At 31.8% G+C, this 27,909-nt stretch overlaps 6 protein-coding genes across 12 annotated transcripts in view; 3 read left to right on the plus strand and 3 right to left on the minus strand.

Moving 5' to 3' along the window:
• Nucleotides 1-88: 88 nt before the first annotated feature.
• Nucleotides 89-3,197, minus strand: LOC122499353 (folylpolyglutamate synthase, mitochondrial-like). Of its 2 annotated transcripts, none has more exons than XM_043607656.1 (3): nt 3,053-3,197; nt 2,217-2,338; nt 89-1,945 (listed from the first exon to the last, which is right to left on the minus strand). In XM_043607656.1, the coding sequence occupies exons 1-3, from the start codon at nt 3,101-3,103 to the stop codon at nt 658-660; spliced, it is 1,461 nt and encodes a 486-aa protein (XP_043463591.1). In that variant the 5' UTR covers nt 3,104-3,197; the 3' UTR covers nt 89-657. The 2 variants fall into 2 exon arrangements, with proteins under 2 accessions (XP_043463591.1, XP_043463592.1); XM_043607657.1 differs by having other exon boundaries at nt 2,251-2,338; nt 3,053-3,105.
• A 75-nt stretch (nt 3,198-3,272) lies between these two features.
• LOC122499352 (folylpolyglutamate synthase, mitochondrial-like) lies at nt 3,273-6,371 on the minus strand. Its single transcript, XM_043607655.1, has 3 exons — nt 5,766-6,371; nt 5,021-5,136; nt 3,273-4,862 (listed from the first exon to the last, which is right to left on the minus strand). Exons 1-3 carry the CDS (start codon nt 5,838-5,840, stop codon nt 3,551-3,553), a joined length of 1,503 nt encoding a protein of 500 aa, XP_043463590.1. The 5' UTR covers nt 5,841-6,371; the 3' UTR covers nt 3,273-3,550.
• Nucleotides 6,372-6,555: 184 nt separating this feature from the next.
• Nucleotides 6,556-9,258, plus strand: LOC122499351 (WD repeat-containing protein 46). The gene is made up of 6 exons (XM_043607654.1): nt 6,556-6,712; nt 7,073-7,770; nt 7,875-8,191; nt 8,290-8,614; nt 8,766-8,879; nt 9,085-9,258. The coding sequence occupies exons 1-6, from the start codon at nt 6,706-6,708 to the stop codon at nt 9,190-9,192; spliced, it is 1,569 nt and encodes a 522-aa protein (XP_043463589.1). The 5' UTR covers nt 6,556-6,705; the 3' UTR covers nt 9,193-9,258.
• Nucleotides 9,259-9,465: 207 nt separating this feature from the next.
• On the plus strand, nt 9,466-12,357 carry LOC122499350 (choline transporter-like 2). Its single transcript, XM_043607653.1, has 7 exons — nt 9,466-9,619; nt 9,711-9,833; nt 9,919-10,414; nt 10,487-10,786; nt 10,886-11,341; nt 11,423-11,714; nt 11,941-12,357. Exons 1-7 carry the CDS (start codon nt 9,604-9,606, stop codon nt 12,229-12,231), a joined length of 1,974 nt encoding a protein of 657 aa, XP_043463588.1. The 5' UTR covers nt 9,466-9,603; the 3' UTR covers nt 12,232-12,357.
• A 763-nt stretch (nt 12,358-13,120) lies between these two features.
• On the plus strand, nt 13,121-23,508 carry LOC122499348 (spectrin alpha chain). The gene is made up of 7 exons (XM_043607645.1): nt 13,121-13,600; nt 14,019-14,250; nt 14,474-15,824; nt 15,912-18,177; nt 19,521-22,482; nt 22,650-22,816; nt 22,942-23,508. The coding sequence occupies exons 1-7, from the start codon at nt 13,451-13,453 to the stop codon at nt 23,068-23,070; spliced, it is 7,257 nt and encodes a 2,418-aa protein (XP_043463580.1). The 5' UTR covers nt 13,121-13,450; the 3' UTR covers nt 23,071-23,508.
• Nucleotides 23,509-23,769: 261 nt separating this feature from the next.
• Nucleotides 23,770-27,909, minus strand: part of LOC122499365 (ecdysone-induced protein 74EF) — a 198,775-nt gene continuing 194,635 nt past the window's right edge. For all 6 annotated transcript variants that reach the window (XM_043607675.1, XM_043607678.1, XM_043607674.1 and 3 more), the window contains one exon: nt 23,770-27,795. In XM_043607675.1, the coding sequence (XP_043463610.1) occupies nt 27,242-27,795 (554 nt within the window). In that variant the 3' untranslated portion in view covers nt 23,770-27,241. The remainder of the gene's footprint in view (nt 27,796-27,909) is intronic.

The following is a 27,909-nucleotide window of genomic DNA, read 5'->3' on the forward strand; positions in this document are numbered from 1 at the left end:
AAAAACAAAAGTCAGAAACATTCTTTTGGGTTAGGAACAAAAATTTTGTCATTGATTCAGTCATTCAGTATAAAAAACAATCAAAATGAAATGTTTACAAATTTTATTAAAATGTAACTGAAATAATTAAATTTCAAAAAATTTAAAAAAAATGGAAAAAAATAAAAAATCTGTGGGAAAAAATAACAATGGACAAAAAACGATAGCAACGATAGGTTTCTTTCCAAAACCAAGGGGGCGATATTAGTAAGGAAATTATTTGATTTTTAGTTAATTCAAAATTATGAAATTTTTTGTTTAGTTTTTGTTTGTTTTTAGTTAGTCTAATATCAACGAATTAATTAAAATATATTTTTCTAGCAATTTGGTAACAAGTCTAGATCAATTACCCTGCCCATCATGTGTTGTAAAAAAATATTCTTGCATTCCTGCGATTAAAATGACGCCTTATTATTGTTTTCCACCACCAACTTCTTCAGAACGAAAAAACCAAAAATAGTAAACTTTGCTTTTTTAATCAATAAACACTCACTGTAAGGCAAAAAATATTTTTATTTAATTTTACGAGCGAAATTCGAATTTAGTTTCTATTTACAAAAATAATACTTATTTAAATTTTTTTTAATCACACAAATCGCAAATCATTTTTTTTTTCTTTTAAAATTTAGTTGTCATTGTAAGATTAGAATCAATAATAGAAAGTAGAGCTCCAACTAAATGAAGTGAACCCGTGACAAGAACTTTTGGTTTTGTTATACATTCTTGATTTTCGAAATTTAAAATTTCATTAATTGCACTCTTGACGTTTTCAACGAAAATTCCATCTTCGCCCCAAAAATTGCAATTATTTTTACATTTCAATTCCATTTCTTCGGTAAATTGTTGACTATTATTTATTCCAGAAATATTTGGCGAGAAGAATGCTTTGAGAAATTTTAATTTCTTCAATTTTGTCATTAATAATTCTGAATTTCGATATCCAGTCGTATTGAAAATTAAATATCTATTTCCTGTCTCATTTTTAATGGAATTCTTAAACCAAGTCGCGCAATTATTAATACTTTCCAAAGTGTGAGCACCGTCAATGAAAAAATCGATTTTTTCACCTCTTAAAATTTGTGTTCTTCCGGGCCATTTACAGGAAGTTATTCCCAATTCAACTTTTTGTAATGAAAATACATTCGAAGAGAAATTATTTCTATTATCGTTGGTATTGTTATTAATTTGTTTATTTATTTTTTCTACAGAATTGATGAATGAAAGAGCGAGTTGAATGGCCAAAGATGCGTTGTAATTTTGAATTTCCGCCGGAATTCCCAATAGTGGAGTTCTCGATGTCCAGGAATAATTTTCTAAGCTTGGAACAATTTTTAGTGTGCAATTTTTTTCTAGTGCACGATTTTTTAATACAATCATTGCCTCATTTATTTGTGGAACTGTGAATGCCGGTACGTTTAACTTGAAAATTCCGGATTTATGAAAAGCAATTTTGTCGATAGTTTCACCTAAAATTGTCGTATGATCGAGTGCAAGACTCGTGATACCGGTGCAAATTGGATTTTCAATGATATTTGTGCAATCATTTTCGCCACCAATTCCAACTTCAACAATTGCAACGTCTACTTGGAATGTGAGGAAAATGTGAAACATCATTACTGTGAGAAATTTGAAATACTGCGGCATATCGCGCTCGTGCTCCATTGCGGAGTGAAGAATTTTATATAATCGCCAAAACTGCTGAGAAAATATTGATTCACTTATTGGCTTACCATTCAATCGAAATCGTTCACGTACCGAGACCAAATGTGGCGAACTATAAAATCCCGTTGAATATCCATGATTGCGAAGAATTGATTCAGTGAATGCGCAAGTTGAACCTTTTCCCTTGGTACCGGCGATGTGAATTATCCGGAGCCTGTTCACTTGGTCCATTGTTAATCCCGATCTGAAAAGAAGGTATTTTTGTATAAATATTTATTTTTCAATTTACTCTTCTTTCATTTAGTTGATTTATGAGAAATTAAAGAGTCGGAAAATTTTTAAATTGCTTTCAATTGGAAAATTAATTTTATTACCAATTTAAACGCGCGAGTTAATTTCAAATTAATGAGAACTTACATAAATCAAAATACAAACTAACATTTTTTTCCTTCAAAATTTAATTTATTTCTAATATTCTAATTAATTCTAATTAATTAATATAGTAGGAATTTTACCGTAATAAAAATTTTTTAGTATCTTCTAATTTACCATCGCTGTAACTCCTTATTTCTTTATTCAGATCAGATTTCTTGTCAACTTTCTTCGTTTGAAGGCTATTCAAGACAATGATTGCATTCTGCAAATAAATATTTATTAATACAAATAAAAACAAAATAATAATAATATAAAAATTTACTTATTTATTTAAAAATTTAATCATCAAGTATTCGTTAATATAAGAATTTTAAAGAAGATTTTCGATAAGAATTTTAAATTGAAAACGAAACTAAATAAACTTTAATTTTGATTCTGATATATATCTGAAATAAAACTAAATATTGACTATTGATTTTGATGTTCGAAACAAAATTAAGCAAACGGTGCAAATATAAAGTTGAAATTTATTCGAAGAATAGAACTTAAAAAATATTTAAATAAAAAAAATAATTGACAATTTTGCCCTTTTGTAGTAAAAATAATTCTAGAAATGTAAGTGAAATATTTTGTTCACAAAAGTGGAAATTTGACGGAAATAATGCGAATTTTCCCACAACAATTGATTTTACATAAAGAACGATCGATTTTCAAACTAAAAATAGAATTTAAAAGAACTGAAAAGCGAAAATGGGGAAAATGTTTTTAACAATATTTTTCTTATCTGATAAGATGAATTATTATCATTTTTCTTTGTTTTAAATCAAATTTTTCAAGTTTGGCAAAGTGCGAAACAAAAAATAAATGTCAAAAAAAGCGTGAAAGAAAATAATTCAAAATATTTGTATTTTCATACCATCGAATTTTATTATAATAATTATAAACAAACTATTAAAAATTGAATTGATAAAAATACCTCAAATGTCTCGGATGTAATATGATCTATTGTGAATCGTGACTGTATCATTATTCCAACTGGCAAGATAAATTGCAACTTGTTAACTGAGAATGATTGTAAACATTCTACACTTCCACGCAAGCTTGAAGGAGTGGTATTTTACTGTAAGGAAAATAAACCTTTTTTCAATGACAAGGAAAATTGAAATAGAAGAAAATTTTCAGAAAAAAAACTCACGTTAACTTTTAAAAAATAATTTTATTAAATTTCTTTTGTTTTATTAATTCTAGTCAACAATAAAGAAATTTAATTTCTTCAATTCTTCAAATATAAAAATACACATTACAACACTAGTTCTACAACTACAACAACAAACTAGTTTGATAACTATTTCTATTAAATATAATTTTCTTTTAAATACTAATTTTTTTTCCTTTATTAAAAATACTGTAGAAAAAATTCTGTAAATTACATTTTAAAATTTAAATCAAGATGTTAAAATGATAAAAAATTTTTTTAGAACTTTGTGGTCATTTCAAAATTTGGATCGAGAATAGAAAGCGCAGCTCCCACGAGATGTAAAGATCCGGTTATTAAAATTTGAGCTCTCTGATTTTCGAGATTTTCTTGACAAATTTCTCTAATTAATTCGAATGCTTCGTTTACATTTTCCACAATTAATCCATTGGTTTTCCAAATATTGAGATGCTTTTCACATCTATTTTTCTGTTCAATGGTTCCTGTGGTAAAATTCTCTTGATCTAAGATATTTGTTACACCCGCGATATTTGGTGTGAAGAAACATTTTTCGAAATTTATGGGTTTTAGTAAATTTAATAATATCGCTGGATCTCGATCACCGGTTGAGTTAAAAATTAAAAAACGTTTAGCATTCTTTTTTCCCACTGTTTCACTGAACCAGTTAACACAACATTCCATACTTTCTAAAGTATGAGCGCCATCAATGAAAAAATCCATATTTTTGCCCTGTAAAATTTGTGTTCTTCCCGGCCATTTACATTTTGATATGGCAATTTCTGTTTTCTCGAGGGAAAGTTTTTTCTCCTTTGATGGTAATTTTGATTTTCGATATAAATTTTGATTTATTGTTAATTCCTCTGTTTGGGTTAATTCAATCCAAGTGGTCGCCAATTGAATCGCTAGTGACAAATTATAATTGTGTATATTCTGGGAGATTTTCCATTTTGGCAGACCGTTGGGCCATTTGTAATTTTCCACATTTGGCACTGTGTTTAGGGAACAATTTCTTTCGTTTGCACGTTTCTCCAAACAATTCATTACATTAATTGGTTGCGGTACGGAAAATGCCGGTGAATTTGATTTAAATATACCGGATTTCTGAAAAGTAATTTCCTCTATTGTTTCGCCGAGTAATGATGTGTGATCGAGGCCAAGACTCGTTATTCCGGTGCAAATTGGATTTTTTATTATATTCGTGCAATCGTGTTCGCCACCAATTCCCACCTCAAGAATGGCAACGTCAACTTTTGCCTCGAGAAACACGTGAAACATCATAACAGTCAGAAATTTAAAATATTGCGGCATATCGCACTCATGATCTTTATTTCTATCAAGGAGATCGAAACATTTCCAAAAAAAATTTGTGAATGTCGATTTATTTATCGGTTGGCCATTAATGCGAAAACGTTCACGAACTGAAATTAAGTGCGGCGAACTGTAGAATCCAGTTTGAAAACCATGATTTCGAAGAATTGATTCTGTAAAGGCACATGTCGATCCTTTTCCTTTAGTACCAGCCACGTGAATTATTCGCAGAGAATCCAATTCATCTAGAGTTAAACCCGTTCTAAAAAATTAAATCAAAATCGCCGATTAAATCAAAATAAAATTAACATTAGAAGAAATTGTAATTATAGTCAAAAATTTTATTCTATTTATTTTATTTTATATTAATTTATAGTAAAAAAAACGAAAAATCGTAGAAATTTAAAAACTTCTATTTACCTCAAAAGATATTTCTTTGTATCTTCGATACTTGTATTAGTTCCAGAGTTATGTTTCTTTACAGCTCGAATATATGCCGCATTACTTTGCAATTTATTCAAAGTCCTAATTGCATCCTGTTTTAAAAAGATTTTACAAAAAGTTAATAAAATATATAAAAATAGTTTATCAAATTAATTTTTAATATTAAATTTTAATATTAAAATTTTCATCATGAACATAAATTTTACAGATTAGAAAAACATTTGAATAAACAATTTCTTTATCGGCTTTCTAGAAATTTGATTAATTCTGAGATATGTTACATTTTTTTAATAGAACGTTGCACAATATATTCAAGAATGTCTATATTCAATCAATAAACTATAAATATTGTTAAATTAATAAAGTTATATGTTTATTATTTAAAATTTATTGTTGAAATTTCAAATTGTAAAAAGTAAATTCAAATCAAGTTCTATAATTTTTGGTTAGTAATTAATCAATTTTAAAGTTAAAAAACATAGAAGTTTATTTAATTTGTTAACTTTACAATAGCATAAAAATTTAAATTCAAAATTTTTTAAATTTCAAAAGTGGATTCGAACTTATTCTATTATAATAGAAATTTTGAAAATGTTTTAATTTTTGTTTTCAAACTTTTTGAAACATGATTTCAAATCGATTAATAAATAGTAAACTCAAAATATGCGTACTTAATTATTCAAGGTTATTTATTTAGAAATAAATAGTGATAGAAACTTACCTCGTAACTTTCTGAGGAACACATCGTTCGCAGCCCAATCGTGTTCTGAGTCATTCTCTTAACTAAGCAAATCATTTTAATCCAATTTGATATTAAATAACGCAACCACGCATGATTTATCTTCTAAAGCACCGGAGCCAAAGGTTAATAAAAATATTCGGTATATGGAAAATACAACCAGAAATCTCCAGTAATATTTGATTTCAGGTTAAATTCGTTTGCATTTATGTACTTTTAATATACATATGTAATAATGAAACATAGAATTTTTATTTTTATTCCAAAATATATTCAGGAATGTTTCATTTTATTTTTATTCTTCTTGTACATCTTTGATGTAATCTTTTTGTTTTTAAAAATAAATTTTTAATTGTAAAATTGAATGTGACAGTTAGAATTTTTACCGGTATACTAATGTTTATAATAGTAGTTCGAAGCATCACTGATACAAGTAATTATTCGAAACGTTCTAATTATGACGTCTGTGAAATAATTATTGACATAAACTGTTAATTATTTTAGTATAAAACAATAATAGTTTAAAATACTTGCGATACTTGCAAACAATGGCAACGTGGTTTGAAGCAGACGACATTGTTGACCTTGACGACTTTAGTCAAAACAAGTCTGTTATGATTTAATTAGTTGTTGGACAAAATTAAAACCAATTGGAATTCGAGAAAAGTAAGCTTTTATTGTATTTTAAGAAAATATTTCAATGTAAACATAATTTAGAAGTATTTGTAATTTTTCTTAATTATTGAAATTACTTTTTTTTATTTTTAAACAGTTGTTGCTTTGACATCGAAAAAATTCAAAATGGCGGCTTATGTTAACATCAACACGTGTTGACATTTGTAGACGAGAATAAAGTTTACTTGGTTTATTTACTTTATTTTCATTTGTATTTTAATAATAGTTGTGTTACAAAGGACAAAAAATGAAGCGTAAGTATACTATACTTTTGTGTCAAACTATTAAAATAGTAAATAGTTATTAACAATCGATTCATTCCTGTTTTTAATATGTCAGCCCTTTTAACTTTTACTATTTTTTGTTTTTTAATCATTTTATTACACTTATCACGTAGTAGTAACCACACTCAATAAACGGAATATAATTTTATTAGGTAGTTAATTTCCTTACATTGTGATTTAATTTTACTTTTTATTAAAAATTTGCGACTTGTCAAATTTTTAGGTTAGGTCCGAATGTATTTTCTTCTTCTTCTTAGATGACTTCTGGCTCAGCCAGAATTAATTTATGAAAAGCATTAATTTATTTATATGTTGTATAATTTTTTACAGCTGGAAGTCGTTCGAAATATCCTGGTAAACCTCCAGTGAATAAAAAAATATTACTGAAATATTCACACGGCGATGGTGTGGATTTAAATCCAAAAACGACAAGAATAAAAAATAAATATCACAGACAAAGAATACGAAATAAGGAGCAAGTAATAAATCATGTCGCTGAGGATACAGCACGAACGGAAATGCTCCTTACTGAGGATTATGGTTTTTTGGAGGCCGATACTGGGGAGACGACAACACAATTTAAACAATCACAACTCGCTGCCAATGTTGATATAACAAGTGCCTCAAAGCATTTTAAACTTAATCTCGAATTTGGTCCCTATTCTATGAGATATACGAGAAATGGCAGGCATTTATTGATAGGCGGCAAGAAAGGACATATTGCCGCATTCGATTGGGTTACAAAAAAATTATCATGCGAATTGAATGCCATGGAATCAGTTCATGATGTCGCTTGGCTTCATGTTGAAACAATGTTTGCAGTGGCGCAAAAAAATTGGGTTCACATTTACGATAATCAAGGAATTGAAATTCATTGCTTAAAAAGAATGCACGAGATTAATCGATTGGAATTTTTGCCCTATCATTTTTTACTTGCGAGCGGTTCGAAAAGTGGATTTCTCAGTTGGTTGGATGTTTCTATCGGACAAATGATTTCTAGTTATAATTCAAGATTAGGTAGAATTGCGGTAAGAATCTTAATTATTATACCTAGGATATAATTGAAAATAAGATGGTTTTTAAATTAAATTTAATTAATTGTGATTAAATTATTATTATCAATTTTATCAAGGTGATGACTCAAAATCCTAGTAATGCAATTTTGTGCGTTGGAGGTGGAAAAGGAGTGGTTTCAATGTGGTCGCCAAATTCTAAACAACCTTTGGCAAAAATGCTTTGCCACACACAATCAGTTAGTAGTATTGCTATTCATCCTTATGGTCTTTATATGGCAACGAGTTCTCCCGATCGTTCCTTAAAAATTTGGGATATTAGACAACTATCTGGACCATTGCAGAGTGCAAAATTACGACATCCTGCGACTCAGTTGACTTACAGTCAACGTGGATTATTAGGAGTTGGAATGGGAAATGTTATTGAAGTTTACAGGTAATTAATGTTATTTTAACAATAATAATAGAGATATTGATTAATCAATAATAGTAATAAATAATTAATAAATATAAATAATAAATAAATCATTGCAGAGATACTACGACAGATATTAAGAGTTACATGCGTCACAAAGAAAATTGGAATGTCTCGGGAATGCAGTTTTGTCCTTTCGAAGATGTTTTGGGCGTTGCAACTGATAAAGGATTTACATCAGTTTTGATACCAGGCAGTGCTGAGGCGAATTTCGATGCCCTTGAGATCAATCCGTTCCAGACGAAATCCCAGAGGAAGGAGGCTGAAGTTAAAGCTCTTTTGGACAAAATTCAACCTGATTTGATTACATTAGACTCAGGTGTTATTAACGAAGTTGATGTTCCTACTTTGCAAGATCAAAATGAAGCGAAGAAAAAATTACTGGTATGATTAAAAATATTTATACTTTTTTGTTCTCTTTCTCATTTCTTTCGTTATTTTTAATCGATTCGAATTATTTAAATAGTCATTCAAATTTTCTTTAAGAAATACTTATTTAAGAAAATAAGTGTAAATAAGTGACAATTATTTTCAGTTTATTAAGCCGAAGAAGATTGATTTTACTCCAAGGAAGACGAAATCAAAGGGCAAAGGAGGCACCGCAAAAGTCATTAAATCTCGGAAAATTCTTAAACAGCTGGCTAAACAAGTTCGTAACTTTTTGAATTATTCATTAATTAGATATTATTTATTAATATTTATATTTTTTATTTGCATTCTATTTGTTTACTATTTGATTTGTTTACTTAATTGAATAAATAGAAAATAGATAATCAAAATAGAAAACTAAAATAGAAAAATAGAAAATTAAAATAAAAAAGAAGATACTGATAAAGGTAATATTTCAATTTCAGGATGCTATCAAAGCTATGCGCGAGGCTGAGGTTTTAATAGACGTGAAGAAACCAACATTGAAACAGAAGAATTACGGTGTTTTGAATAGATTTTTACCAAAATCTTAAAAAAATTTGAAACAACTTGTACATAGGAATTTGTTTATTAAATACAATTTCATATTTAACATGAAATTAAATCTTTTTAAATGGGAAATTAATTTTTAATTTAATTGTTCTTTAATTAAATGATTAAGATTTCAGAAACATATTTCGGTAGTTATTTTATGATTCATTGACTTACATTTGTACATTTCTTGAAAGAACTCTCGATTTTATCGTTTAAAATGATTAATCAGATAAGCTTTATCAGGAAAGGCTTATATTTTGATTCTTATCAAAATGGTTTCCTAGAGGCATTATCGTCTCCCTTTTTATAATTAATTGATTATTGTGTTTTTTTCTCTCAAACTTAGCTCGTGTACTTTTTTTTGTAATTTGTCATAAATGTGAATATAATTTTATAAAAAGATATTAATAATGGAGGACAAATTTGGTGAGTAACCATAAATTCAATTCCATAATATATTTTACAACATACTTGAAGTAAAAATAAATATAATCTTTTTTTTAAATTCAAATTACAGGGAAAAAATTAGCATTCGATCCAGAATGGAGAGGCCCTTTACGAAAACGATCTTGTACCGATCTTCCGTGTCTTTTTATTTTCCTTATCTTTCTTTTCTGCTGGGGTGGCATTGGATATTATGGTAAGAAATTTGAACAAAAATTAAATCAATCATCTGAATAATATTAATTTAGTGTGAATATTAAAATAAATTTTAATCTCAACAGCCTTAAGCTACGGGGACATTGAGAGATTAATGGTGCCAACTGATAGTGAAGGAAGAAAATGTGGAATTGACAGTGAAGTTGAAAGTATGCCGTATTTAGTATTTTTTGATTTAACGAAATGCATTTCCGTTTCAACTTCATGCAATACGCCACAAGTTTGTCGAGAGAAATGTCCTAGTGAAAATTTTATTTATTCATCGATGAGTCTACCAATTGAGGAAATGAAATCAAAACTTATTTGCACTATGGATGTTAATTTAACTGTCATTGAAAATTGGAATGAAATGGATAGTCTTGTTTCCAATGGAAAGTGTGCGCGATGGTATTTGGATAGTAATTCAATAACCGGACGATGTCTTCCATTAAAACCATTCGAAGGTTTCGTCAATACTACAATTAACGAGAATAATTTAAATTTAGCGAAAAAAGCGATTGCCGTGTTGGCCGAAATTGAACGTGTTTTGAGAAATATTTACGATGATCTTGAGAAAACCAAGTGAGTGATTTCTAAACTCAATTTTAAATGATCTGTAAAATTTGTAACTTAAATAATCTGGGATTTTTTTAGATATGTTATTCCATTATTCATCCTTGGAAGTGCAATAGTGACGATAATTTACATTTTCCTTCTGAGATGGTTTACAACACCTTTCGTTTGGGTCACGATTTTTGGAATTTGTGCAGCACTCGCTGCAGGGACTTATATTTCTTGTCAATTATATTATTCAACAGCAGTTGATGGTGGGAAAAATTGGTGGCTTGCCCTGACAATTATTTGTGGAATTTCCCTGGGAATTGTTGTTTTAATAACAATTTGTCTTAGAAAAAGAATTTATTTGGCCTGTCAACTTATTGAAGAATCGAGCAAGTAAAAATTTATATACTTAATAATTTCACTTTCCTTAAAGTTAATTTTTCCGTTTTTTATTTTCTCTTCAATTTTTATTCTTTTTATTTTTTTTTTCAGGGCTGTTGTTTCTGTTCTCTCAAGTCTTGTATTTCCAATTTTCCCCTGGATTTTGAAAATTCTGGTTCTACTATTTGCAATTGCTGTTGCATTTCATTTGATTTCATTCAATGAACCGTCATTTAAATTAAAAATGAATGATGATAATTGTATTTGCCCGAGTGAATTGAATTATAAAAATAATTCCTTCTGCGATCCGAAAATATTCAATGACAAATGTCAGGAAAATAACAAAACTTGCATTTCTGCACAATGTCAATTTGATGGGAATCATATACCGACATTGGCAATTTATCTATTGATTTATAATGCTATTGGATTTATTTGGCTGACATTTTTTATCACCGATTTGGGAAAAATGGTTTTATCGGCTACATTTGCAACCTGGTATTGGACTTTTAGGAAAGAGGATGTTCCATTTTTTACCGTCACCGTCAGTATTTGGCGAACTTTCAGGTATTTTGAGTAAAAAATAAATAAAATAAATAAAAAATAACGAAGTTAAGAAGTTGAAAATAATGTATTTTTTAAATTTAGATATCATCTCGGAACATTGGCTTTCGGCTCGTTGATAATAACTATCTGCAATGTAATTCGTGCGATTTTGGAAGTTATTAACAAAAAATTAAGGTCGTACAATAATGAGGTTGCCGATTTTGCTATAAGTTGCTGCAGATGGAGTTTTTGGCTCTTGGACAAGTTTTTCAAATTTATCAATTCTAATGCTTACATTATGTGCGCTGTTCACGGTAAAGGATTTTATTCCTCGGCAAAGGAATCTTTTCATCTTCTAATGAGAAACATTATTCGAGTATTTTTACTCAGTAAGGTAAAAATATTTTCAATTTTAATACGTTTATTAATTTTTTAATTATTTTATTTAACCTTTAGCTTCATTTTTTATTAATTAATTTCTGTTAACTATTTTAATTATTTTACTTGTCATTATTAATTATTAAATCGAATTTGTTATTTAATTATTGAAGACAAATTTTTTTTTATTCAATATTATTACAATTTTATTTTATCAGGAGAATTTACACACTTTATTTTAGATTACAGATTGGATTTTAACTGTGGGTAAAATATTTATAATTGCTCTCAGCATTTTTGCTACATGGTGGTATTATACGCATAGGGAGAATTCTCTTAATTATTGGATCGTTCCAGTTATTATAGTTGGTATTGGGGCTTATATGCTCACGACATCATTTTTCCACGTTCAAACGGCAGCAATTGATACTCTTTTTCTTTGCTTTCTCGAAGACACCGAGCGCAATGATGGTTCTTATGAAAAGCCTTATTTCATGAGTCGATCTCTTAAAAAAGTATTACATCGACATTAATTATTTCCAGATAAATTTTCATACTAAATTTTAATTTTCTTTCTTTTCTTTCCAAAGAGGAATTATAATTTTTCAATCTAGATTTTTTTGCTTTCCATAGAAAAACGATATTATAAATTATTTATTGAATAGTTAGTTAAAAACATTAATTACATATAAATAATTGCTTCTATTTTTTTAATTGCAAATAAAAATTACAAGTAAATTCTAATATAAAATATAATAATTAATAGTTAATAAATAATAAAATTAAAAGAAACAAATTAAAAATATGTTCAAATAAATTCAATTAATATAAACAATTTGTTAATAAATTTTGAATCAAAATAAAAAAAGCCATTCTTGAAATAATTTATATAAAAGTAATACCTAATAATTATTTATAAATAAAATTGAGTATTGAATAAATAAGTATTAAAAAAATAACTGTAAATGTGGAAAACTAATAAATAGAACAAACAGTCGAGATTATTGGATATCAAATATTCGTAAAAATACTTGATATTAAATATAATTCATAGATAAAGTTCGGTATCAATTAGGAGGAATTTGGTGCTCTAAAATGACGTACTATTTATTTAATAATACTGTAGTAATATACTCGTAATTTATTACCTTTAGTCATAGCTAAAAATAGATCACAAATACCGCAGTGTCTTTAAATTACCGTTCTTCATAATATTTTACAATATTTCCCTATTTTTACACCCATTTGTCCAAAATTATTAATACATACTATTCAAAAAAATTCCTAAAATCCTTTTTTAAGAAGAAATCAATATAATTTTGCATTTGCAACTCGAAAATTAAGTTATTTTTCCAATTTTCAATAATAAAATTCAAATATTCGCGGTAATTATTGGCTAAAGTGATGCACATTGCGCGTGCGTAGCGAGTGAAAAAAGTCAGTCGAAAAAAAATGAACGGGACCGGTGCACACAAACATTGCTTAGTGCTTGAATTTTATTAAAAAAAATCTATTATTATGCACACTTTTTGAATATTCATTTGTTAACAAGTGAAGTGATAGTTGTTGGGAATATACGAACATTATTGTTGATTGAAAAAACAATTGAATTTAGTGAATAAAGTGAATTATTGATTGTCGTGAGCATATCTTTGCCACACCCCACCAGCCATTTTGATAAACGGGAAGAGATTTTCTTTTAATATACTGTTAGAAATAAATCGGAGTGTTGTTTTTAATTGAAAAAAAGCAATGGATCAAATAACACCGAAGGAGGTGAAAATCCTCGAGAATCCTGAGGATATTCAGGAAAGGCGTGATCAAGTTCTTGGACGTTATGCCAATTTTAAATCCGAAGCACGAAGCAAACGAGATAAACTCGAGGACTCCCGTCGCTTTCAGGTATATTATTTCCGTTATTTAATTATCTCCTATTGTACTTCTTTTTTATTGTCGATCGTTCGATCGTTGTTACGCAATGAAGTTTTGCTTCTTTTAACATTTAGTCACCGATGTTAAAATTTTGTGATTAAATTTGTAGGTTAGAATTTCATGTTTATTTATAAAGTTTATAAATATAATTAAAACCAAAGAGAAACTTTAAAACATTGTTTTTCTTTCCAACAATTTTGGAAAGGAAAAATATTACAAGAGTTGGAAAATATTTTTTGGAGTTGAGCCCAAAATTACTTATACAGTAAGAAAAGCTATCCGTCAGTCATAGGAAAGTATGGGAATCGCATAAGTCTGTCTCACTCCCACTCATGGGATATGACTGACGTGGTAGGTTTTCGTACTGTATATGTTTTTTCTATTGCAGTATTTTAAGCGAGATGCGGATGAACTCGAGGGATGGATTTACGAGAAGTTACAAGCAGCTTCCGACGAAAGCTACAAAGATCCTACGAATCTGCAGGCCAAGATTCAGAAACATCAGGCTTTCGAGGCAGAAGTTTCTGCACATTCCAATGCAATTGTTTTGCTCGATAACACCGGTCAGGAGATGATTGCTCAACATCATTTCTCCAGCGATGTTATCAACAAAAGATGTGGTAAATACGCAATTTTATTCTACGACAAGATTTTAAAAAAAATTTCAATTTACTAAAGTCGGAGTTTCTTAATTACATTCGGAATTTGATCATTAAACTAATTGTATATTAATAACGTACATTAGTAATCTATTATTTCGTCACTAAAACTTTTTTTTGATAATTGTAATTATATTTTTGAAAATATTTGATGTTTATTAAAAGGAATAAATTTTTTTTGCAGAGGAATTACATCGTCTTTGGGAACTTTTGCTATCTCGTTTGGCGGATAAAGGTCTCAAATTGCAACAGGCTTTGGTTCTAGTTCAATTTCTTCGTCACTGCGAAGAAGTGATGTTCTGGATCAAAGATAAAGAGGCATTCGTGACAAATGAGGATTTTGGTCAGGATTTAGAGCACGTTGAGGTGCTTCAACGGAAATTTGATGAATTTCAAAAGGACATGGCTAGCCAAGAATATCGTGTGACAGAAGTTAATGAACTTGCCGATAAACTGCTTCTTAATGGTCATCCAGAGCGTGATACGATTCTTCGCAATAAGGAAGAACTTAATGAATCATGGCAGCGTTTGAAACAATTGGCAATTCTTCGTCAGGAGAAACTTTTCGGTGCACTTGAAATTCAACGTTTCAATCGTGACGCTGATGAAACAATGGCATGGATCGCTGAGAAAGATGTCGTCCTCTCGTCCGATGATTTTGGTCGTGACCTCGCTAGTGTACAAATTCTCCAACGCAAACACGAGGGTATTGAACGTGATTTAGCAGCACTCGATGATAAAGTAACGACATTGAGTACCGAGGCTAACAGATTGGCGGCAATTCATCAGGCCGATCATGCGCAACAAATAAAAGCGAAACAGATTGAAATTTCCCAATCGTGGGAGAGTCTCACTGGAAAGGCTAAGGAGAGACGATTGAAATTGGACGAGTCGTATGCTTTACATCGTTTTTTGGCTGATTATCGCGATTTGGTGTCTTGGATGAATGACATGAAGGCGATTATTTCGGCTGATGAGTTGGCGAAGGATGTCGCTGGCGCTGAATCACTTTTGGAGAGACATCAGGAGCATAAGGGCGAAATTGACGCGAGAACTGATAGTTTTGATTCGACGACATTGGCCGGTAATCAACTGGTTGAAAAGAAGCACTATGCCGCCGAGGAAGTGGCAAGGAAATTGGAATCATTGGCTGATGATAAGACGGCGCTTTTGAGTCTTTGGGAGAAGAGGAGAATTCTTTATGAACAATGTATGGATCTACAGCTCTTTTATCGTGATACTGAGCAAGCTGATGCTTGGATGGCGAAACAGGAAGCTTTTCTCGCCAATGAAGATCTTGGCGATTCTTTGGACAGTGTCGAAGCTCTGAGTAAGAAACACGAGGATTTCGACAAGAGTCTAGCGGCACAGGATGAGAAAATTAAGGCTCTTGATGAATTTGCCGGAAAATTGGTCGAAGGTGAACATTACGCCGCCGATGACGTCGCGCAGAGACGACAAATGCTTTTGGAGCGCCGATCGGTTCTTTTAGACAGATCCGCACATCGTCGGCAACGCTTGGAAGATGCTTACAGGTAAGACAAATTCCTTTTTAATTTTTGCTTCTAAAATTTACATTTTTTTATTTTTACATTATTTACATTTTTTTTCAAATTTATCAGGTTACAACAGTTCGAGAGAGATTGCGACGAGACAAAGGGTTGGATTTTCGAAAAATTGAAGTTCGCTACAGATGACAGTTATTTGGATCCAACAAATTTGAACGGAAAAGTGCAAAAACATCAGAATTTCGAACAAGAGTTGAATGCGAATAAAACCCGAATGGATGAACTTGTTTCGACCGGACAGGAATTAATTGAAAGTGAACATTACGCGAGCGATCGTATTCGTTCGAGAACAGATGAAATAATTTCTCTTTGGGAAAGTTTGGCTCATGCTTCAGATAAAAAAGGAGCGAAGCTGCAAGAGGCTTCACAGCAACAGCAATTTAATCGCACTGTCGAGGATATCGAACTTTGGCTCTCGGAAGTTGAGGGTCAATTAATGTCGGAAGATTACGGTAAAGATTTGACGAGTGTTCAAAATTTGCAGAAGAAACACGCATTACTTGAAGCTGATGTTGGATCACATTCAGATCGTATCGAAGCCATTAATCAAGCAGCTGAGAATTTCATCAGTTCGGGACATTTCGATGCCGATAATATTAAAACAAAACAAGATCAGCTACAAAATCGTTATTCCGCTCTACAAAAGCCGATGAGTATTCGTAAACAGAGATTACTCGATTCACTGCAAGTGCAACAATTGTTCCGCGATATTGAGGATGAGGAGGCTTGGATCAGAGAAAAGGAACCAGTGGCGGCGAGCACAAATCGTGGACGTGATCTCATTGGTGTTCAGAATTTGCAAAAGAAACATCAAGCTGTTTTGGCGGAAATCAATAATCATGAGCCTAGAGTTGCGGCTGTTTGTCAAGCTGGTAATAAAATGTTGCAGGATGGTCACTTCGCCGCCGATGAGATATCACTGCGTCTCACTGCCTTGGACGAACATTGGGGACAATTGAAAGAGAAGGCGCGTCAACGTAAACAGGATTTGGATGATTCATTGCAGGCTCATCAGTACTTTGCTGACGCGAACGAAGCCGAATCGTGGATGAAGGAGAAACGACCAATTGTCATGAATCCTGATTATGGAAAGGATGAGGATAGTTCGGAGGCTTTACTCAAGAAGCATGAAGCACTTGTCAGTGATTTGGAGGCATTCGCGAGTACAATTCAATCTGTCAGGGAACAAGCGGCCGCCTGCAGACAACAAGAAACACCGACAATCGACATCGCTGGTAAGGAATGTGTCGTAGCTCTCTACGACTATGCGGAAAAATCCCCGAGAGAAGTATCGATGAAGAAGGGCGACACACTGACTCTACTGAATTCGAATAACAAAGATTGGTGGAAGGTCGAGGTGAACGATCGTCAAGGTTTCGTTCCAGCCGCCTACGTGAAGCGTGTCGAACCCGAAGCTGGATTGACAGCCTCCCAGCAGAATCTCGCCCGCGAACAGAGTTCGATTGCAGCCCGACAGTCGCAAATCGAGGCCCAGTACGACGATCTGATCGAATTGGCCAAGGAGAGGCAGAATAAATTGAACGAAACAGCGAAGGCCTACGTTCTCGTGAGGGAGGCCGCGGAACTCGCCACCTGGATCAAAGACAAGGAGAATCACGCTCAAGTTCAAGACGTTGGCGAAGATCTCGAACAAGTTGAAGTCATGCAAAAGAAATTCGACGATTTCCAAGCCGATCTGAAGGCAAACGAAGTTCGTCTCGCCGAAATGAATGAAATTGCTGTCCAATTAATGAGCCTTGGACAAACCGAGGCGGCGCTGAAAATTCACACTCAAATTCAGGATTTGAATGAAAAATGGACGAGTCTACAGACATTGACTGCGGAGAAGGCGAGTCAACTTGGATCAGCGCATGAGGTGCAAAGATTCCATCGTGACGTCGATGAGACTAAGGATTGGATTCGTGAGAAGGACGCTGCATTGAATAACGATGATCTTGGTAAAGATTTGCGTAGCGTTCAGGCATTACAACGTAAACATGAGGGACTTGAGAGAGATTTAGCTGCACTTGGTGACAAAATAAAGCAACTTGACGAAACGGCTAATCGTTTAATGCAATCGCATCCCGATACTGCAGAACAAACTTATGCGAAACAGAAGGAAATCAACGAAGAATGGACACAGCTAACCGCAAAGGCCAATAATCGAAAGGAAAAATTGTTAGATTCTTATGATCTTCAGAGATTCTTGAGTGACTATCGTGATTTGATGGCTTGGATTAATTCAATGATGGGTCTTGTTGCTTCCGAGGAACTCGCTTCCGACGTCACTGGCGCCGAGGCTTTGCTTGAACGTCATCAGGTATTTATTTTAATTTCAATATTAATCACTCCTTTTAATAAAACTATTTATTCCAGAATTTTTTCTTTTCTATAAAAAATATTTGAGCATAAAATTTTTTTTTATTTCAAAATACCAGTTAAATAAAAGTTAAACTGAAACTAAAAGACAGTTTTGGGGGTTTGATTGTCAAATTCTTCAATTAAAACTTCGTTTTGGCTACTTTTTCCTTTTTTCATCCTTAACAGTATTTTGTTTAATGGGCATTAAGAATTTATTAATTAAATTTAAATTTAAATTTAAATTTAAATTAAAGCTCTTTAAATTGTAGAACCTGAGGGCCGAGATAGATGCACGTTACGGAATCATTCGAGAGGTATCCAAACGTGTTTGCGTTACACTTGTGTCGCGACTAATTTTGCAAAATTAAAAATTCAGCAGAATTGCTTAGAAATGAGCGAGAGAGACAAGGAATTGTTTTTTTTATCAAATTAACGCATGTTTTTTTATATTAATTTTGTTTTATTTTTGAGATTTTTATTTACAGGGTTGCCACAGGCCAGGGAAATCTGTGAATTTAGGAAAAAGTCAGGGATTTTTATTAAAAGTACTGAATAAAATTTTATTTTTCTATTTCTGACCAGAATGGATTTTTTAATATTGTTTAATTATTTCAAAAGTTTTAAACGCAATTATCTTGATAAATAACAAAATTTTTCACAAAAATTCAATTATTTTTAGGAATTTTTATAAAAATCTTTGCAAAATTTTGAAAAACAAAATTAAATTTTTGTGGCAATCCTGATTTAGCTGAATATTATTTTTTAACATAATGTGCCTCTTAATATTTTTATATTATTATTTTATTTTCCAATGAAGTAGTAATTAAAAAGTATTTTAATTTAATTTCTTTCTATTTTCATTTTTTTAAAATATATTAAGAAAATTGCTTTTTTTCCTGCTTAACGCTTCTTCGGAGTGTTAAACTAAATAATTGGTTTGCATTTGAGAAACAAATCTTTATTTTTTGTTTGTTTTCACTTGGTTGAATTAATTTCAATATTTTTAATTTAATTCACCATTCTTGAATTATTTGTATTTGAAAATTTAATTTAATCAATGTCGATTAATATTCTCATCATTCTTTTAAGTCTGCACTATATCAAAAATTGTTCAAGTTACATACCTATTTTCTGAAAAATAAGATTTTTGATTGATATAATTTTGTTCTTATTTAAATTACATCTACATTTAATATATTTTATATAATAGATTTATTATATTGTAAAAATTTTAGAATTATATTTAAATTGTATTTAAAATGTATTTAAAATGAGAATTAAATTGTGAATATTTTTGTACAGGAACACCGAATGGAAATTGATGCGAGAGCCGGAACATTCCAGGCTTTTGAATTATTTGGTCAGCAATTGTTGCAATCGAGTCATTATGCGAGTGTGGAGATACAAGAAAAATTGGAATCAATGGCCGAGGCTCGCCAGGAATTGGAGAAAGCGTGGATCCAACGTCGCATGCAACTCGATCAGAACCTTGAATTACAACTTTTCTGTCGTGATTGTGAACAGGCGGAGAATTGGATGAGTGCCCGCGAGGCATTCCTGAGTAGCGCCGACACTGTTGACAGTAGTGACAATGTCGAGGCACTCATCAAGAAACACGAGGATTTCGACAAAGCAATTAATGCCCACGAGGAGAAAATTGCTGCACTACAAACATTAGCCGATCAATTGATAGCCGCCGAGCATTACGCTTCAAAACCAATTGACGATAGACGCTGTCAAGTATTGGATCGTTGGCGACACTTGAAAGACGCACTCATTGAGAAACGTTCGAAACTCGGTGAATCACAGACTCTGCAACAATTTTCCCGCGACGCTGACGAAATGGAGAATTGGATTGCTGAGAAATTACAACTTGCCACTGAGGAGAATTATAAGGATCCGGCGAATATTCAGTCGAAGCATCAGAAACATCAGGCGTTCGAGGCTGAACTAGCGGCGAATGCGGATAGAATTCAGTCGGTGCTGGCGATGGGTGGGAATCTTATCGAGAAGAGACAGTGCGCTGGTTCGGAGGACGCGGTGCAGAAGAGACTTGCCTCTATTGCCGATCAGTGGGAATATCTCACTCAAAAGACGACCGAGAAATCGATGAAATTGAAGGAGGCGAATAAGCAACGGACTTATATTGCAGCGGTGAAGGACTTAGATTTCTGGTTAGGCGAGGTTGAGAGTCTGTTGACGTCGGAAGATGCCGGTAAAGATTTAGCGTCGGTGCAGAATTTAATGAAGAAACATCAGCTAGTCGAGGCTGATATACAAGCACATGAGGAGAGGATTAAGGATATGAATGCACAGGCAGATTCGTTGATTGAGAGTGGACAGTTCGATGCCGCGGGTATTCAGGAGAAGCGACAGAGTATCAATGAAAGATACGAGAGGATTCGTAATCTTGCTGCACATAGACAAGCGCGATTGAATGAGGCGAATACGCTTCATCAGTTCTTCCGGGATATTGCCGACGAGGAGTCATGGATCAAGGAGAAGAAGCTTCTTGTCGGTTCTGATGATTATGGTCGCGATCTCACAGGTGTGCAGAATTTGAAGAAGAAACACAAGCGTCTAGAGGCGGAACTCGCGAGTCATGAACCTGCAATCCAGGCTGTACAAGAAGCCGGGGAGAAGTTGATCAACGTTTCGAATCTAGGAGTTCCGGAGATTGAGCAACGTTTGAAGTTGTTGAATCAAGCTTGGGCGGAATTGAAACAGCTGGCTGCGAATCGAGGACAGAAACTTGATGAGTCTTTGACCTATCAGCAATTTTTGGCTAAGGTGGAAGAAGAAGAGGCTTGGATCACTGAGAAGCAGCAATTGCTCTCTGTTGAGGATTATGGTGATACGATGGCGGCGGTTCAGGGTCTTTTGAAGAAACACGATGCATTTGAGACTGATTTCGCAGCTCATGGAGAGCGCTGTAAGGATATTTGCGAAGATGGGGAGAAATTGATCAAGGATGGAAATCATCGTGCCGAATCGATTGATCAACGTTGCAATCAGTTGAGAAATAAGTTGGAGCAACTTGGAGCACTTGCTGATAGAAGAAAGACACGTTTGAATGATAATTCGGCGTACTTGCAATTTATGTGGAAGGCGGACGTTGTCGAGTCTTGGATCGCCGATAAGGAGACTCATGTACGCTCGGAAGAATTTGGTCGCGATTTATCAACAGTGCAGACATTGTTGACTAAACAGGAGACTTTCGATGCGGGTCTTCACGCTTTCGAGCACGAGGGGATTCAAAATATTACCAGTTTGAAGGAAATGCTTGTGGATGCTGGTCATGATCAGACACCAAGTATTCAGAAACGTCACGCTGACGTGATTGCCCGCTGGCAGAAATTGTTGGCCGACTCCGAAGCGAGAAAACAACGACTCCTGAGAATGCAGGATCAATTCCGACAAATTGAAGAACTTTACCTGACATTCGCGAAGAAGGCCTCGGCATTCAATTCATGGTTCGAGAACGCAGAGGAAGATTTGACAGATCCGGTTCGTTGTAACAGTATCGAGGAAATCCGTGCATTACGTGAAGCGCACGCACAATTCCAAGCGAGTCTCTCATCAGCCGAAGCTGATTTCCAAGCACTCGCCGCACTCGATCGACAGATTAAGAGTTTCAACGTGGGACCAAATCCGTACACTTGGTTCACAATGGAAGCTTTGGAAGACACATGGAGAAATCTGCAGAAGATCATCAAAGAAAGAGATGTTGAACTCGCGAAGGAGGCGCAACGACAGGAGGAAAATGATAAATTGCGAAAGGAGTTTGCAAAACACGCGAACGCTTTCCATTTGTGGTTGGCTGACACAAGAACGTCAATGATGGAAGGTTCGGGTTCATTGGAACAACAGTTGGAGGCAACGAAGAGAAAGACACAGGAGGTGCGCGCAAGAAGGCAAGATCTGAAGAAAATTGAGGATCTTGGAGCAATATTGGAGGAGCATTTGATTCTCGATAATAGATACACGGAGCACAGTACTGTTGGATTGGCGCAGCAATGGGATCAACTTGATCAGCTCGGCATGAGAATGCAACACAATTTAGAACAACAAATTCAAGCACGTAATCAATCCGGTGTCAGTGAGGATGCACTCAAGGAATTCTCCATGATGTTCAAGCACTTTGACAAAGATAAGAGTGGACGATTAAATCACCAGGAGTTCAAGTCCTGTCTCAGGGCCTTGGGCTACGATCTTCCGATGGTCGAGGAAGGACAACCTGATCCTGAATTCGAAAATATTCTAGGTAAATAATTTTAATCCTTTCAAAATTCAATACTTAATTTAAAAATCGAGTCATAGAATCATTATTTTCTCAGAGGTAAAAAATTGTAAATTCACACTTTTCAGTTTTATTATTTTATTAAATTTTCAAATACAAATTTATTTACTTTTCTTGTTTCTGTGTTTCAGATATCGTTGATCCGAATAGAGACGGTTTTGTCTCCCTTCAAGAATACATGGCGTTCATGATTAGTAAGGAAACTGAAAATGTCCAAAGTTCCGAAGAAATTGAGAATGCATTCCGTGCCATCACAGCAGCAGATCGTCCTTACGTCACCAAGGAAGAATTATATGCTGTGAGTTAAAATAAAATATTTATTTTAATTCTATTAAAGTTAATTAAATTCATAATGATTATTATAAAAATGAAATTGTAAAATTTTTTGAAATTTGATTTTAATAAGACAATTTTTTTTTTCAGAATCTTACAAAAGAAATGGCGGACTACTGCGTGGCAAGAATGAAATCTTACGTGGATCCAAAAACAGAACGACCAATTACTGGAGCTTTGGATTATATAGAATTTACTCATACCCTCTTCCAAAATTAATAATCAACAAGACAAATTTAGATATTAGAGCTTTCGTATTGATAGTATTATCAAATTCTTCAACACACTGCATTATTATATAGAGATTCTATTTAAAGGTATAAATTTTTAAGAGTTCAATTACTGCAGCTATATATTTTTTTCTTTTTCTCATAAAATAGTATTTGCTATATGTACTAAAACAATTGTGTAGTTTATTATATTTATATTAAATTATAAACAGTTCTTTATTGAAATTATTAAAATAGAAAATATATATGAAAAAATATTTTGGGCTTTTTAGAATTAAAGTGAAATTATTTGAAAATAGTATTCTATTTTTTTTGTGGAAAAATAAAATTATTAAATCAACTACCTATCTTCGAAAAGTTATTAATATAAATGAATGTAGATTTACGCTTGGTTACACTGGCTTAATAAAGAACAAATATAAATAAATTCTTTTATCTTATTTTATTCCCTGAGTGCCATTCAATTTTATAATTATTTTTTTAAATACATTTTTTAGTTTTTTTAGTAATTTTTACTAATTTTTTTTAGTAATTTAAGAAATAGAATTAATATATTTTATAAAATAAAAATTTATGGTTGAAATTCGATTTCATAATGAAATTAAGAAAAAAAATGTTTTGGTAAAACAATTTATTGTGGATTAAAAGGAAAATTGATGAGGGAAATTTAGAAACAGTAACATTTAAATTTTTATGATACATTATTCTTTTTAATTAATTTCACCTACAAACAACGAATCACAGAACGTTACATTCGAGTTCCTTATGTCAATCCATCGTATTTCATATACTTTACAAGTAAATAATCATATATTTATCCCTATTACAGTAGTCTTATCTGTTAAAATATTGGGTTGTGTAGTCAAATTGTTATGTATGCATTATGTAAATTGGATTTACCTAAAAATAACATTTTTTTTTTGCCATAATGTGTTTTATTGATTGTGTACAAGTGTTCATTTTTTTTCGCATAGGTACTCGATTTTTGTCCATTGTACTTTTTTTCACCATATCATCTCTCATTTGTTTATTCTTTTTCTCTTTAATCGAAAAAAAATTCTCGTTTTTCAATAATCTATTTTCCAAAAAGTATACTAGAAAAAGTTCGCACGTTAAAAAATCTATTTTTCAAAGTTCGAAGAGGTATAAAGATCATTCAAGATATACAAGGACAAAGTGTTTTTTTTGGATATAATAAAAAACGGTGAGATGAAAATTTGGTTTACCCCGTTTTTTTTCTCTTTAAATTTACGTCAGAAGGCAACACGTCTTTGTTATTATGAAAAGGCAATTCGCTTTGTATCATCGGTATGTCTGAAGTCCCAAACATTTTTTTCTCTCTATACAACTTTTTTTTTTATTTCATTATATTTTGTTGAGAAATTCGCGGGACCTATTACAGGCATTATTGGCAGCACTGGAACAATAAACTGTATATTTTAAACTGTACTTCGTCCTAGTAAAAATTAAAAATTTTTTCTTTGCCATATTTTTTTATATATAATATATAATATATATAATCTTCAGAGAGCAATTGGCTGTCTTTGTATAATATAATAGTGAAACTCTCTTTTATTTATTTTTTTTTCATTTTCTTATTTAACATTTTAACCATTTTTTTTTCTCGACATATGTATAATAATTTTTAAGCAGATTGTTCTCATTTTTTTTTATATAATATGTACAAAAAAAGAAACTTAAGTTCAAAGGTCACACGCTCGCACAACATTACGACCCAGAGCGACAATAAGTTAAAAATTTTACTCCTAAGTTTTATTTTTTTATTACACCCTGGACTCAAGGAGAATTCTCGAAAACGACATTGATTTGAGAAACTATTGGAAGTTTAGTCGGTGTGCGTTTTTATTTTACATTCGCCAAATATTTTCTAACACGAAGAGACATCGTTAGAACGATGTCTCATTTTTCTCCTCTCTCTCTCTCCTTGAACGCGACACATAATCTCACAGAAACACAACAATTCACTCCATTTACTACATAACGTACAATATATATATATTTTTTTTTATATAATATATATATAATATTTATATAATATTCAATAATATATATATATTTATATATATGCTAAAAAGGTATACTTTTCTTTTTTATATGTACAAAGAGAATATAATATTTATCTCAAATAATTTGTATGAATTTAGTAAAACGCTAGGATGCTAAATAACATTCTTGGACCTCGTGTGTAAAGTGTATGTATGTGTGAGTGTGAGTGTAATAAAGCCAGCACCAAAACACATCATCGGTTAAAAACCCTCGGCTCAAGTGGAATAATTGCCACTTTTTTATATTTATAAAAAATATATTAAGTGTTTAATATTTCCCTCCCTGAGCTCGTTCCAAATTTCGAAACAAAAACAAAAAAAAAACCAGACACTAAAAAACGCGATCTCCCCCAAATTTTTTTTTCTCACAGCCCTCGATTCGTTTTTTTTTCTCGCGCTTATACCCTCACGAAAGAAACTTTCTCTCGTTTTCTTTACACAGAAAAAAAGCATTTTTTTCGTTTTCTTTTTTCAAACCGCCTCGCGTCAATGTACAATAAATAATTCATTGTGTTTGAAATGTACAAATTTTGCCTAGATACACGTATATAAATTTAAATTAAGTAATTTGTCCGTAGAGATTTCATAAAATACACATTAATATTCGCATCGCACTATTCGATACTTTAAGAACTAAATTTTTTTTTGTACAATTTCACTTTTTTTCTTCTTCGTTTTCCTCAAGAAATCAATGGTCCTAAGTCTCCAAAAAAGAGTTATAGTTACATATTACGCTCGCATTTTTATCTTTAACGAGAAAGTGGAAAAATAATATAATACAAAAGTCAAAGATCAATTTGTTCGAATTCGATCCTCACTCATTTTTTCTATAATTATAAAATGTCGAATAACCTTCCGATTTTTTTTATTTACGGAATCTTTCTTTTCATGAAGAAATCGGAAACTTCTTTTTAATTTTTTAATTTTAAGATTAAAAAGAAAAAATATTTTTTTTGTTAATAAATCGAATAATTTATTAATTATTTTAATATTCTCAGCAGGACGAGAACTGAAAATGTTTGAGAAAAGTTCCCGAATTGTTCATGAAATAGTTTTTCTGTAAAAGAACAAGATTTACAATATAATAATTATTCTGTTCTTTCTGCTCTCTAAATCTCAATTATAGTAGAAAACACATTTTTGTATCGACTCGACGATAAATGAATCACTGATTGAATTAATGATTCTTCTTCTCTTTATTTTAATTAAATGTAACGAATTTTCTATTAATTTTTGCAATTATCACTTTCCGTAAAAAAAATCAAATTTTCAATTTCATTAAAGAATAAATTTGCTTTTGGAAAAAATTATGTAATTGTTCATTTTTCTAAATTATTAATTTATACACTAATTCGAGATCAATTAGTAAGTCATCATTTTTATTAAATTGTATTACCTTTCTCTAATTAATTAATTTACGCATTTAATTAACTTTCAGTAATACATTTAATTAATTTTTAAAAATTAATTTTTAATCAATTAATGTTTCTTATTCAATTTACTATGATTAATTAATTTATAGTAATTAATTAACTTACAGTGAACTTACAGTGATTCTTATAATTTTCCTTACATTTAATTTTACATTCAATCATACGCGTTGCTAAAATTTTATAATTCTTTACCAATTTGATTAAAATTAGAATTTTGTCAACAATTTTAATAATAAAAATAGAAATAAAAATTTGAAAAAAACCCACAAACAATATCCACAATTTCCCTCAACAACAATAACAAAAATTTCTTCACTAAAAATTAGGTTAAAACTTAAAGATTAATTACAAATAAATTTTTTTGTATGGTAAAGAATTAGAAAATTTTGGAGATTAGAAATCAAGAAGAATTTTTAGAAAAATCGGAAGGTGATTCGACAGAAGAATTTTCAATGAATGATGTCGAGGAATAAACAAGGAACAACGGAGCCAGAGAGGGTTTTTCTTTCTCAATTTTTTTTTGTATTTGTGTGTAATTGTCACATCGCCTGAGGGATTATGAAATAGCTCGACGATTATTTTTCTTTTTTTTGTTTTTTTTCCTCTGCCTGTTTCCGTACGATCCGAGCTATTAATAATTGAACTGATAGACAATTGTTTTTCACGCACCCGTACAATCAATTTCAACGATGTCTTTTGGTACGTCGACAAATTGATAGACGAGCCTTTGACCATCGACTTTGGCGAGGATACCACGCTGATAATAATAACGTAATGCACGTCCCATTGTCTCATAATTCATGTCGGGCTTATTTTTATGGAGTCCCCATAATTTTGAGACAGCTTTACTGTCAACGAGTTTAAAGACACCACGCTCACGATTTGTCCATTTAATATAACGCGGACAATATTGACTGTCCTGCAATAATTTCAACAGGAATTCCCAAAGATAAGTGGTTGAGCCCTCACGTGATTTTCTCTTCACTGCCGCACCACCTTCGCCCTGTCGTGGCTTCTTTAATTTATTCTTCTTTGGCCTCGGTGGAAAACCCAATTCCAAAAGATATAAATCGTCAGAAACGGAACTTGTCGCCGCTTGAATTACACTTGTCGGTACACCGCCTGGTCCTCTCGGTGGACTCGGTGTACATGGTGCCGTGAATTGTCCATTATTTCCATACATCGAATTCACGTAGCTGCTGTAACTCTCCGATACTGAAACGAAAAATAAAATTATGTTAGTTTAGTTATTAATTAAAAAAGGGTTTTACCAAATTTTCCAAATAAGCATTTTTGTTTCTAATAAATCTTTTTGCAGGTATTATTAAA

This window comes from Leptopilina heterotoma, unplaced genomic scaffold, assembly GCF_015476425.1.
Source record: "Leptopilina heterotoma isolate Lh14 unplaced genomic scaffold, ASM1547642v1 Lhet_167, whole genome shotgun sequence".
NCBI lineage: Eukaryota > Metazoa > Arthropoda > Insecta > Hymenoptera > Figitidae > Leptopilina > Leptopilina heterotoma.

Excerpts from the sequence above, each read along its gene's own strand:
- LOC122499351 (XM_043607654.1), top strand. Across the intron at positions 8,192-8,289 it reads AATGTTATTGAAGTTTACAG|AGATACTACGACAGATATTA; the intron begins GTAATTAATGTT and ends AAATCATTGCAG. Across the intron at positions 8,615-8,765 it reads AAGCGAAGAAAAAATTACTG|TTTATTAAGCCGAAGAAGAT; the intron begins GTATGATTAAAA and ends AATTATTTTCAG.
- LOC122499353 (XM_043607656.1), bottom strand. The coding sequence starts at position 3,103 with ATGATACAGTCACGATTCACAATAGATCATATTACATCCGAGACATTT. Across the intron at positions 2,339-3,052 it reads TTACATCCGAGACATTTGAG|AATGCAATCATTGTCTTGAA; the intron begins GTATTTTTATCA and ends ATTTATTTGCAG. Across the intron at positions 1,946-2,216 it reads ACTAAAAAATTTTTATTACG|ATCGGGATTAACAATGGACC; the intron begins GTAAAATTCCTA and ends CCTTCTTTTCAG.
- LOC122499348 (XM_043607645.1), top strand. The coding sequence starts at position 13,451 with ATGGATCAAATAACACCGAAGGAGGTGAAAATCCTCGAGAATCCTGAG. Across the intron at positions 13,601-14,018 it reads AGGACTCCCGTCGCTTTCAG|TATTTTAAGCGAGATGCGGA; the intron begins GTATATTATTTC and ends TTTCTATTGCAG. Across the intron at positions 14,251-14,473 it reads TGTTATCAACAAAAGATGTG|AGGAATTACATCGTCTTTGG; the intron begins GTAAATACGCAA and ends TTTTTTTTGCAG.
- LOC122499352 (XM_043607655.1), bottom strand. The coding sequence starts at position 5,840 with ATGATTTGCTTAGTTAAGAGAATGACTCAGAACACGATTGGGCTGCGA. Across the intron at positions 5,137-5,765 it reads GTTCCTCAGAAAGTTACGAG|GATGCAATTAGGACTTTGAA; the intron begins GTAAGTTTCTAT and ends TTTTTAAAACAG. Across the intron at positions 4,863-5,020 it reads ACAAAGAAATATCTTTTGAG|AACGGGTTTAACTCTAGATG; the intron begins GTAAATAGAAGT and ends TTAATTTTTTAG.
- LOC122499350 (XM_043607653.1), top strand. Across the intron at positions 9,834-9,918 it reads GGGTGGCATTGGATATTATG|CCTTAAGCTACGGGGACATT; the intron begins GTAAGAAATTTG and ends TAATCTCAACAG. Across the intron at positions 11,342-11,422 it reads AGTATTTGGCGAACTTTCAG|ATATCATCTCGGAACATTGG; the intron begins GTATTTTGAGTA and ends TTTTAAATTTAG.